Source organism: Grampus griseus (assembly GCF_964374135.1).
Source record: "Grampus griseus genome assembly, chromosome: 17".
NCBI classification, from domain to species: Eukaryota; Metazoa; Chordata; class Mammalia; order Artiodactyla; family Delphinidae; genus Grampus; species Grampus griseus.
In genome coordinates, this window is record NC_139011.1 from 24588027 (window position 1) to 24601246 (window position 13220).

General features: G+C 34.1%; 1 protein-coding gene across 3 annotated transcripts in view; it reads left to right on the forward strand.

Moving 5' to 3' along the window:
• Positions 1-13220, forward strand: part of CSMD3 (CUB and Sushi multiple domains 3) — a gene marked incomplete at both ends in the record, with an annotated part of 1078626 nt that overhangs the window by 421982 nt on the left and 643424 nt on the right. For all 3 annotated transcript variants that reach the window (XM_082674966.1, XM_082674967.1, XM_082674968.1), the window contains one exon: positions 2120-2207. In XM_082674966.1, coding sequence (XP_082531092.1) covers positions 2120-2207 — 88 coding nt within the window. The remainder of the gene's footprint in view (positions 1-2119; positions 2208-13220) is intronic.

The following is a 13220-nucleotide window of genomic DNA, read 5'->3' on the forward strand; positions in this document are numbered from 1 at the left end:
GAGCGGCTGGGACCGTGAGCCATGGCCGCTGAGCCTGTGCGTCCGGAGCCTGTGCTCTGCAACTGGAGAGGCCACAACAGTGAGAGGCCTGCGTACCGCAAAAAAAAAAAAAAAAAAAAAGTGGGACTTGAGCTGAGTCTTGAAAATTATATAGAATTTTGATAGCTGAAGAGGAAGAAATGGAAAACATGGAGACCTGGAGAAAACACAAAGCATGGAATAAGCATGGCTAACCAGTAAAATTGCAGAAGAATGAAGAATCTGTTGGACTTGAGTTATGGATGTATATTGGTGGCTGGTGGGTAGTAGAGTTGATATACTTAGAAATCTAGAATCATAGGCTATTTGGACAGTAATGAAAACTGTGGTTGAGAAAGTTTAGTTCTAGTACTCAAGATGAATTGGAAGAGAATGATAATAGAGAAACAAAAGCATCAGTGATTAAGCTGGATTTGAGCATGCACATGAAATGACTATGAAAATTTTGGTGGGTTGACCTAGTAGGTCATTGAAAGAGCAAGACGGAGCTTGGGGAAAAAAAATGACAAAACTATATATTTGAAATTCTTAGCAAAGAGGTAATTTTTCCAGCCACAAGGAAAACATAAAATATGGAGAATTATGGGTCATTGTCTTTGAATTTGCTCTCTGTATGTGATATCAGCTAAAGTAAGAGAGTGGCCAAAACAAACATAAGAAGGAACAAAAGCCAGAAAGATAAAAAGAAATTAATTAGCAAGTCAGCAGACCAAGAAAAGCAAAAATATCACATGCTTTGTGTGGATTGGTGAACTTGTAATTTGGCAGCAATAAGGATACTGTTGAGGATATTTAGGAAAGTGATTTTTATAGAATGAAGGGTGCAAACACAAAATTTCATATCTAATTGAAAATATGGCAACTTTACCGGAGCTGTGACTGTTGGGCCATCATCTGAGTTATCTTGCTATCTAATCAATATGAACAAGTTGACAATCTGAACTAAATGATGCAGGGATCCAGTGGTTCCCAATATTGACTCTACATTAGAATCACCTGGAGGATTATTAAAAAAATCAAACAAAAACAACAACAACAAAAAACAGATCCACAGGGTCCTACCCAAAGTAATTGCATTAGAATATCTAGACATAAAAGTTAAGCGTCTTTATTCTTTTAAAAATCTGTAGAGGTGATTCCAACCCACAATGTAGGACAAGAACCATTTCAAAGTTTACGTTTTTCCCTCTCTAGAGTCTCTACTCAGGTCCCATTCTTTTCTTTAAAACGCAGATAGGTTGATAAAGAGGAAAATAGAACTTACTCTCTAATTCACTATAAGATTGAATTCATGAAACAATATCACTCAGATATTTCAGACCTTATCTGGTTTAATGATCTTCCCATTTGAAAAAAAGCGCTGTCTTGGGGAATTATTTATTTACTGTGATCACATTCACTGAAAATATTAATAAATCTTTTTAATAATTGGGTGTTCTGAAAAAACTGCTAAAAGTGTACAATGGCTAAGTAAAACACAGTCATGGAAATTGTTAAAGGGTAAAACCCTTATTTTGATTTTCATCATTATATCATAATTCAATGACATGCTTGATAATTTGTGCCACAGTTTTACTTTCACATTGGCAGATTGAATTCTTTGTTATATATCAAATAAAAAGTGGTAATACACTTTTTTCCACAGGGTCTTATTTTTCTATTGCAACTTTAAAAATAATAAGTACCCAAACGACACTGCCCTAACTGGTAGTGACTTCTCTACTGCCAATAATTAATGGAAACTCTGGCACTGATACCCTGGGAGTACATTACAAGAGATTTCACTATTTGATAGTAATTAAAAATATGTTAATTGTTAATGTGTTAATATTCAGATTAGTAAGTCATTGAATAGGAACATGAAACTTACTTTCTTATATGTCCACAAATAGAAAAAATGTTTTTGTTCTCATTATTGGTTTATCAAACTATATTTAACTTTCTCTATATAAACTATAGTGATTACAATAACAAAATACAAGAATATATTTTATGTACAACTTTAAATGAATATCATCCTTGTTTTCCTAATCATATATGTTTTGATTATTTTTTTCTTTTCTTTTTTCTGTTGTTCCAGTAAATGAGGGAGGTATTAAAACAGCTTCCAATTTATGCCCAGATCCAGGAGAACCAGAAAATGGGAAGAGAGTTGGATCAGATTTTAGGTAAGATTTTAAATTGTTTATTTCATTATTTATTTTGTTAAGGTTTATTTTAATTTTAACTTCAAATATAACTAATAATATGGAGATGAAGACCTGGTGACTTAAAAGTGTGGCAACTAGATTTCATTGATGTGTTACCATTAATAATATTTCAGTATTTTAAAGTGACTACTCAAATTTATTAGGATACTTTTTGGAGTTTAAATGATTAATCTATTGTCATGTAGTAAGTGAAAAATCATGGGATTTGATTTGAAAGACATGAGTTTGAATTCAACTTCTATTGCTTATTAATTGTCTGATCTTTGGTAAGTTATTCAATCCTTTCTGCCTGAGTTTCCTCTTCTGTAACATGTATATCAAATTTACCACATAGAATGGTGAGCTTCAAATGAGGTACTGCCTGTGAAACCTTCCTGCAAATGTTCTATAAACATTTTATATGTAATTTTTAGAAGTAAATGTAACTTGAATAAGTTTTATCTCTATCTTAAAATTAGTATTTGTTTTAAAATTTGAAATTAGTTTACTTACAACATAGAAAATGTATGTAGTAGAATATGGTAGCCATTAACTTACACTATCAAACAATATTTTTTAAAAATCTTGAATTTTCAGTAGTCCTCTGTAACATTTTACAAATGAAAGATACAAAAAATCCTATAAAATAGTAAGTGATAATTTAGTTAACATTCACAAATACTTATTTTCACAAAATATTCATGATATATTAAATTTAAAAAATGATAATGGTTATAGTTACACATACCACACATTTACAATCTTTTCTTCTTTATATTGTTTGTATAAAGGACAAATGCTGTGCTAAAGAATATCCCTATGAATAAAAAGATAGTTCTTACTTCCTGATTCTAAATCCTGACCCTTTAATCACTATATTACATTATGCTTTGAAACCAAACTTCATTCACATCCCATCCTTGCAGTAAACTGTCTTGTCTTCTCCAAGAGTTGGTTTCATCACATCTAAAAACGAGGATAATAATACTTGTTTCATGGATTGAGGGAAAGATTACATGAGATAACGTATGCATGGTAGTAATCATAAAGCTTAAGACAAATAAGTATTCAGTTAATTCTAGCTTCTATTATAGTATGATAAGATAAATGAAATAGTTGTTAATATTTATTTGGTCTCACTTTTTGCAAAAATATGAGGTTTATTAGAAATAGACTTAATAGGAATATAGTGAGTTAAATTACCTTTTCGTGGATTTCAAATCATAAGATTATCTTACAGTCATGTTTCAAGACCCTGATAGATGTTAGTCATCAAGATGCTCACAGTCAGGCTAAGATATAATAGAGTCATTATAATTTAAGAACATGGGGAATGTCATGGAGACAGAAGAGGTATGGTATTTTGGACAGCTAGGAGATGAGGGTCACAGAGGCAAATGTTGAGGTGGAAGTATGAAGTATGATTGGAATCTGGTATAGAGAGGCAGAGAAATCCAGAGACCATTTATATGTTTATACATTCATTGTCTACATATATTGTTTGCCTATTGTGTACCTGGCTTTGTACCAGGAACAAATAAAACACTTAACAGCAGACATAGTACATGCCCCCCATAGGTCTTCAAATTTAATGGCAAAAAAGACAATAAACAATGAAATGAATCTCAAGTTTTAAAAAGTACTGTGAAATAAAAAAGTAAAATAAAAAATTAAGCTTCTGTGAGAGAGGATAAAGATGTCAGAGTGGGAATCCACCCAGTGTAAGAAGGTCCCACTTTCATTGATACCAGAAGAATTTTATGCCTTTAGACTATAGGAAAGGAAGAGCCTCACACTGAGGAAGAGCTTGATGAGCCATTCCAGGAAAATAAAGATTAGGGAGTCTAAATTATAGACTGTAAATTGAAGAAAAGCACAGAATTCAATAGAAAAGCTGTAGAATGAAGTTGAGGAGATGTGGGGAAACCAGAGCTCTTATTCAGAAGAAGCAGATTGGCAGCCATTCTGCTTAATCTGCACTGAAGATATGTTTTGTTTTAAACACACAGTGTTTTTAAAATATGTGAGTCAACATTTAAAAATCAGGAGATTTCACACACACATACACACACACGTGCGCGTGCACACACGTTTTTGTATTCCCTTTTTAGATTTGGCAGCTAAAACCAATGTACCTTCATTGCGACATCTACTAGAACCAATTAACAGATGTTCCCTTTAGGCTAAGCAAACTCTCTGGTTCACAGTGGTCACTCCTAGGCTTCTTCACTCATGTAGGTCACCTACCTATTATGGGAAGCTGTAAAGAGTTTTGAGAGAGAGAGCTGATTCAATTTATATTTTCAGTACATCATGCTTTATACTTTAGATAGGTGGATTGAAGAAAACAAGTTTTAGTTAGAAGGCCAGTGCAGCAGTCTGGTTTTAAGATGGTAGAGACTTAGACTATGGTGATAGCAGTGAACTAGACAGACTCAAGATATCTTTTGGGTCTTGGACACTCAAAGTCTCAGTGTCCAATGATATTTTATGTGGAAAGTAAGAAAACAAAAAAGGATGATCCCTAATTTCCTCAGCTTGAACATCATGAAATTAGGGTAAATAATTATATTTAATTAAGTGTGGAAGTCCAGAGGTTTTGAGGGAAAAAAAATAAGAGTTCAGTTTAGAGATTGTAAACTTCAAATGACTTAGTGATTTACAAGTGGGTATGTTAAGTTCATAGGTGAACATAATTAAAGTTCAGAGATAGCAAGGAAATATCAGTATGTAGATGTTACTAAGAATCCTAAAGCAGCATGAATAGATGACATCAGTTAGACAGTGTAGAATGACGAGTGAATCTATGACATAGTCCAAAGTTCTATGCTATTTCATGATATGATTGATTTTAAGAAGCTATCAGGGGCTTCCCTGGTGGCGCAGTGGTTGAGAGTCCGCCTGCCGATGCAGGGGACACGGGTTCGTGCCCCGGTCCGGGAAGATCCCACATGCCGTGGAGCAGCTGGGCCCGTGAGCCATGGCTGCTGAGCCTGCGCGTCCGGAGCCTGTGCTCTGCAACGGGAGAGGCCACAACAGTGAGAGGCCCGTGTACTGCAAAAAAAAAAAAAAAAGAAGCTAGCAAATCATTCTCATGAGTAGCAAGAGAAATAGGCATGGATGAAGTAAGGGAAGGAAGTCCTTTAAAAGGGGTCAGGAATTTTGAATACAATTGAAAATGATGAGGACAGAAGACTGTCTCTTAAATTTGACAACATGAAGGTTGTTGGCAAGAGTGATTTCATTGGAGTGACAAAGGTTGAAACAAATTGAAATAAGCTGAAGAGTGAATAGACAGTTCAGATAGGTAATAGCTTTGGAACATCAAATTGCATAAAGCAGAAGAATAATGGAGCAGTTCTATAGTCATTAGGAAGTCAAATAGATTTTCTTTTTAGAGATACAAGAAACCAGAGCTTGTTTATTGGATGATACAAATAATCCTGTAGAGAGGAAAATACGGATGATAGGAAAGATTCCTAGTGGGTATAAGTAAAGGAACATAACTTTTTTGGAGAAAATAAACATGATCCCAAGGACAGGAATAGTGCTCTAGAGACTGTGAGCCACAACTACTGAGCCTACGTGCCACAACTACGGAAGCCCGCGTTTCGTAGAGCCCATGCTCCGCAACAAGAGAAGCCACCACAATGAGAAGCCCACGCACCGCAAAGAAGCCCCTGCTTGCTGCTACTAGAGAAAGCACATGCGGAGCAACGAGGACCCAATTAAAAAAAAAACAAAAATAACAGATTTTGTGAAGGGAAAATGAGAGACCTTATATTTAATACTTTTACTCTGTGAAGGCTGCATCAAGCAAGACCATCAAATTTATATATATATATATATACACACATACATATAAATGAGAGAGAGAGGATGGGAATGGTTGGGAGAGGAACTTTGAGAGAAAAACTGGAAATAGTCGTTACCCAATAGTGGGAGAGCAAGTTTGATATAGAAATATTACCTTGCTAAGTAATTTTGAGTGTCCTTTTGAGATTGATGATAATGAATCTGCCTAGTTATATGATTTCTGTCTAGAATTACTAAGCTTCCCAGGTACAAGCATTAAAAGGATTGTGCAAAGGTGTGATAAAATTCAGTGCATTCAGGAAATTTCTAGTGATTCTTCTAGGCATAACAAATAGAAACATGGATGTGGAGCAAAGAAAATTTCAAGCAGAGTTATAGGTTGGGGGTCCTTTACAAGATAAGTGGATTAGATCATCTTTCATGTTCAGTTTCAGCTATAAACAAGACCGATTCAGAAATAGCAGGTAAAATATTTTTAATCTGTTTCAGAAGGGAAAGAAATATTTTTTTTGTGTTTTAAAAAGTATAAAACAGTAATCATTCTTATATAAAAGGCTATGGGAAGCACCCCAAAGAATAAGAGAAGGGAAAGCAGGTAAAGGAATAAAAATCACTGACAAAAGATATACTGTGTCAGCTTATTTTGAAGCAATATACATTTAGTTAGGGCTTGAATTAACTCTCTGTTACTGGACCCCTATCATTTCAAAGGAAAATTAGCCTCTGTTAGGCAGGTACATGATGAATCACTGCTTCATATGGAAGCAAGCTTGATTGTTGGATTGAAGCACCAGTCCCTGCCCCATAAATATTAAAACAAACAACAAAGAAGCAAAAAACACAAAAATAACTCATGACAATCTCTTCTGGTGCCCTTTACCCATTTATCTATGTAATACTCTAGTTCTTTGAGGTACCAGGGCTCACACATTCTGCAATTTAACAAACATCCAGGTAAGTGTAAGAAGTCAGTCTCCCCCACTATTTAGTGCCTCTTTACTCACTGAATTATCTTCTTGAAGCCTCCCTCCTAACTGGGTTGAGGTAGGAGTGGGGACCACCCACTCAAATGCTCCAATTCCCTCCAAAGAAATTATACTTGCAAACTTTTCATTAATTGGTATCCTCAAATCTTCTGATACATCCTTCCTGGAGCTAAGCTATGTGTTATTCTAATGATCTTGAATGAATTTTTTTTAATACATCCTTAACAAATTCTACACAAATGTTCTGAAACCCCTCTTTTAGAATGTGTGAGCACATATCCTCATTTATCAGCCTTGGGGCTTCAGCTAAAACTGAAAGAACCAGAAATGTCTCATTTGTTAACATACTTTTCCATAAATGATCATTTCCGAAGAAGGGAAAATTGTGAAACAAGTCCTATGCCATCTGTAAATATGAAAAATTGATGAGGACCTAACCATAGATGATTTTTAAAACAAATGAATGAATGGAAGTTCTAATAACAGAACATTAAACTGTTTATAAGCTGCATTTATTAAGATTTCATCTATAAATGTTTGTGTTTCCTAAATCTTAAAATTATATGACTTCTAAGATAAGGACACAAATATACATAAATATAAAACAACTTTTGTTTATTGGCTTCTTAGCTGTTAAGAACATGTTTTTCTCTGTTACTCATATCTTAAAAAACTCTACCAAGACAGTTTCTCAAGATTTGCCAATTACCATTGTTAATCTTATAGCAGCCCCTGAATGTATTGGCATAGGATCTAGGGAGAGCAATTCTTATGCACCGGACTAGAATTCAGGTCTTATTTTCAAGTGCAATATTATTTTCTTATAACACACAAAAATTATTTAGATAGTAGGGTGGCTTTCGAGTTTTTAAATTGGAAACACCATTTCCTAGCAAACCAAACTTAAAACTTGGTAGTAATTACAAGCAGCCAGGGGCAGGGTGGGGGTGAGGGGCAGACAGGAAAGTAGGAACAGTTCTTTATAGCACCAAACACCACTGATTCTTTTTTTGGGGGGGGTTTATTGTTTTAATTTTTATTGGAGTATAGTTGATGTACAATGTTGTGTTAGTTTCAGGTGTACAGCAAAGTGAATCAGTTTCATATACATGTATCCACTCTTTTTTAGATTATTTTCCCATACAGGCTATTACAGTGTATTGAGTAGAGTTCCCTGTTCTATACAGTAGGTCTTTATTAGTTATCTATTTTATATATAGTAGTGAGTATATGTCAATCCCAATCTTCCAATTTATCCCTCCCCACCCCATTATCCCCTGGTAACCATAAGCTTGTTTTCTACGTCTGTGACTCTATTTCTGTTTTGTAAATAAGTTCATTTGTACCCTTTTTTTTAGATTCCACATATAAGTGATATCATATGATATTTGTCTTTCTCTGTCTGACTTACTTCACTCAGCATGACAATCTCTAGGTCCATCCCTGTTGCTGCAAATGGCATTATTTTGTGTTTTTTTATGCCTGAGTAATAGTCCATTGTATCCATGTACCACATCTTCTTTATCCATTCCTCTGTTGATGGACATTTAGGTTGCTACCATGTCCTGGCTATTGTAAATAGTGCCGCATTGGACATTGGGATGCATGTATCTTTTCAAATTATGGTTTTAGAGGGAAACTACCTCAACGTAATAAAAGCCATGAACAACAAATCCACAGTGAACATCATTCTCAGAGGTGAAAAAACACAGACTTTTCTTTTGAAGTATCTCTAGAGTCTGAGCCCTCATCCATTGCCACTTCTATTCTTTTAGCTCAGATTTGATTAAATCCCTAACAATTCCTGCAGGCTTCAAGGTTTCAGTGTAGTGTCACTCAATGCAATCAATAAACCACCAAAACCGTAAATAAAAATATATAAATTGATTGATTAGAATCAAAATGTCAGTGTCCTTTGGTCTGTAAATTCGGAGGCTAAGAGAGAAGGGATTAATTAAAGTACTTTTAAAAGTTTTTGCTTGTGGTTTGTTTGTTTGTTTGTTTTGTTTTCTTTTACTTAAACATTGCAAAACCTAGTTAGAACTGCTTTGAAATTTGAAGCAGGTAACTTCTCATGTTACCTGCCATCCTATAATAAAATAGCATTGCCTTTTCTATTCATTTATCTTACACTATTTTGTAGTACTCATCACCACTGAAGTAATGTATATGTATTTTATTTTTATGTTTTCTGTCAAGCCCCACTAGAATATTGGCTGTAATAGTCCATGGCCTTTGGTATAGTATCAACTTCATTGAAAATAAGTTTTAGCCACTCAATAAATACTTGTTTTTTAAACAAATGGGATCTTAAGAAATTTATGAAATCACTAATCTTTCAAGATTTAGAATATATAAAACACTTTCAAGACAGAACACTAGGTAGGCATATACACAGTTTCACTTCATAATGTATATAAATATTATTTTCATAATATTTTTAAAATACCACAGCAAAAATATTACTTTTAAAAAGGCATACAAAAACTTGAAAGAGCAAATTAAATACAAAGATGAAGAATAGTAAAAAGTAGAGTAGATATAAATGAAAGTGAACAAGAAATTAATAGAGAAAAATCCATAAAACCAAAAGGTAGTTTTATTGAAAAGATCAATAAAATTGATAATCTCTAGAGACAGACTAATCAAAGAGAGAGGGAGAGAGAGAGAGAGGGAAAGAGAAAAGAGAGTAAGAGAAGAGATACAATCCACAAATATTAAAGGATAATGAAATATGAGAAATAATAAAGAAATACAAATTTGATAATTTAGGTTATATTGATGGATTTCTTGAGAATTTCTATAAAATTCTCACAAAAAGAAATAAATCATCTGAAATGACCTAAAACTATTAAAGAAATTAAATCAATAATTAAAACCTTCCGTTGGTGGGCATGTAAATTGGTACAGCCACTATGGAGAACAGTAAAAACTAAAAATACAAGTACCATATGAGCCAGCTACCCCACTCCTAGGCATATACCCAGAGAAAACCATAATTCGAAAAGATACATGCCTCCCAATGTTCATTGCAGCACTATTTACAATAGCCAGGTCATGGTAGCAACCTAAATGTCCATTAACAGAGGAATGGATAAAGATGATGTGGTACATATATATATAATGGACTATTAGTCACAAAAGAGAACAAAATAAGGCCATTTGCAGCAACAAGGATGGACCTAGAGATTGTCATACTGAGTGAAGTAAGACAGAGAAAGACAAATACCATATGATATCATTTATATGTGGAATCTAATAAAAAGGTACCAATTAACTTACAAAACAGAAGTTATAGTCACAAATGTAGAAAACAACCTTATGGTTACCAGAGGATGCGGGGGGGGAATAAATTGGGAGATTGGGATTGACATATACACAATACTATATATAAAATAGATAACTAATAAGAACCTACTGTATAGCACAGAGAACTCTACTCAATACTCTGTAATGGCCTATATGGGGAAAGAATCTAAGAAAACGATTGTATATATGTATATGAAACTGATTCACTTCCCTGTACACGTGAAAATAACACAATATTGTAAATCAAATATACTCCAATTTTTTTTTTTTTTTTTTTTTTTTGCGGTACGCGGGCCTCTCACTGCTGTGGCCTCTCCCGTTGTGGAGCACAGGCTCCAGACGCGCAGGCTCAGCGGCCATGGCTCACAGGCCTAGCCGCTCCACGGCATGTGGGATCTTCCCCGACCGGGGCACGAACCCGTGTCCCCTGCATCGGCAGGCGGACTCTCAACCACTGCGCCACCTGAGAAGCCCGCCAATAATTTTTTTAATGAAATAAATTTAAAAATAAACCTTCCAAAATAGCAAGCATCAGGCCCAGATTGATTCACTGGTGAATTTTAACAAACATTTAAAGAATAAATGATACCAATTCTCTACAATCTCTTCCAGAAAAATAGAGGGAGTACTTTCAAACTCATTTTACAAGTGCTCACTACCCTAATACAAAAATCAAAGACATTGCTGCAAAGGAAAATTTCAAATCAATATGTCCAATGAACATAGATGCAAAATTTTTCAACAAAATATTAGCAGATTAAGTTTGACAGTGTATTAAAAGAAGTATACAGCATGACTAAATGGGTTTTATTCCAGGTATAGAGGGCTGGCTTGACATTCAGAACTCAAGTCATCTCATAAGTGGGCTAAAAAAGAACATATCACTATTGCAATAGAATGAAGGAAAAAACCCAAAAAACATTTGACAAAATCCAACCCTCTCAGAAAATTACAAAGAAAAGAGAACTTTATCAATTTGTTAAAGAACATCTGCTACTACAAATATGGAGCTAACATGATAATACTTAGTGGTGAGAAACTTTTTCCCAAGATCAGAAACAAAACAAGAATTTCCCCTCTCACCACTCTTTTTCAACATCATACTGAAAGTCTTAGCTAATACACTAAGACATGAAAAGGAAATAAAAGGTTTATAAATTTGGAAGGAAGAAATGAAACAGACTTTTTTTCTTGCAGATTGTATGATTGTCTATGTAAAAAGTTCCAAAGAATCAACAAAGAAACTTGTGGAACTAGTAAGTGATAATAGCAAGGTTTTACGATACATATACAAAAGTTAATTTTTTTTTTTGTATACCAGCAATGAACAAGTGGAATTTGAAATTAAAAGCACAGTATCATTTACATTAGCACCAAAAAATAAAAAAGAAAGACTTAGGTTTAAATATAACAAAATATTTATAAGATCTATATGAGGAAAATGACAAAATTCTGATTAAAGAAATCAAAGATCTAAATCAATGGAGAAATATTCCAGGTTCATGGATGGGAAGAATTAATATTAGTAAGATGTCAAATCTTTCCAACTTGAGCTATAACTTCAGTGTTATCTCAGTAAAAATCCAAGAAAGTTATTTTGTGTCCATCAACAAAATAATTCTAATATTTATGTAGAAAGGCAAAGACCCAGAATAGCCTACATGATATTGAAGAACAAACAAGGGGCTAACTCTTCCTCAGGAAGAGGGTGAGGGATGAGTAGGTAAACTCATTTGGGGCAGTGAAACTATTCTGTATGATACTGTACAGGTGAATACATGACATTATGCATTTGTCAAAACCTATAGAATACAAAGAGTGAACCCTAGTATAAATGTGGACTTAATTAATTAAGTGTATCAATATTGATTTGGTTCATCAACTGTAACAAATGTACCCCACTAATGCAAGATGGTAATAATAGAAGAAACTGTGTTTGTGTGTGCATGTGTGTGTTGGGGGGGGGGAAGAAGGGTGCATATAGGAACCTTCTGTACTTTCTGTGCATTTTTTCTATAAATGTGAAATTGTTCTGAAATATAAAGTATTAAAAATGAAACAAAAACATGCAATTTTATATTTTGAACTGAGTGATATATATATATCTGTATGCATGCACACATACATGTGTATGGTTTTTTTGACTATAATATCATATTAAAATACTTCTCTAGAATATTGGTATAATAAACTCAAACGTTTCATTTTCCTGGCATGGCAGTAATTTCTGAGAAGGAGAACTTTAGAGAGAAGGAAAAGAGATATTTCAATTGAGACGTGTTTTTTGACAGATAAGAACAGCTCCCCCATCTCAGTGTCCATGGCCACAATTGTAGTTAACCCTTTTTAAACATTTTTAGGTAATTGCAATGTCAGCTTTACTAGCTGCAGATTGTTCCTCTTTTCATCCATGTACAAGTTATTATCACATTAGTCTTCCAAAAATATCTGCAACAATGTGTTTTTTCAACTCAAACACCAGCAGAGCTTTCCTATGGACTACTTATTCACAAACTACTCATTTTTGGCATTTAAAACATCTCAAAATATATCCAATGTTGCCACATTTGTCTGCCAACCATATTTTTATGGTGACAAATTACCCTCACATAGTTTGCCTCAAATATGTCTGATTTTCCCTGACTTCTCCGCTCGGTTTTGTTGTTTCTTCCTCCTGGAATATTCTATCCCAGCATTCTTGCCTGTGTCATCTTACGCATTCTTCAAGGACTCACTTAAAATCCTCCTTCCTAAAGCTTTACTTATTTCCACAATCTGTTACAATCTGGTTAACTCCTCCAGCATTGTGTGTATCTTCATTACAGTACTTAAAATATTTTTTTTCCTTGTCTTGTAGAAACTTTTCTAAGTGTAAAATCCT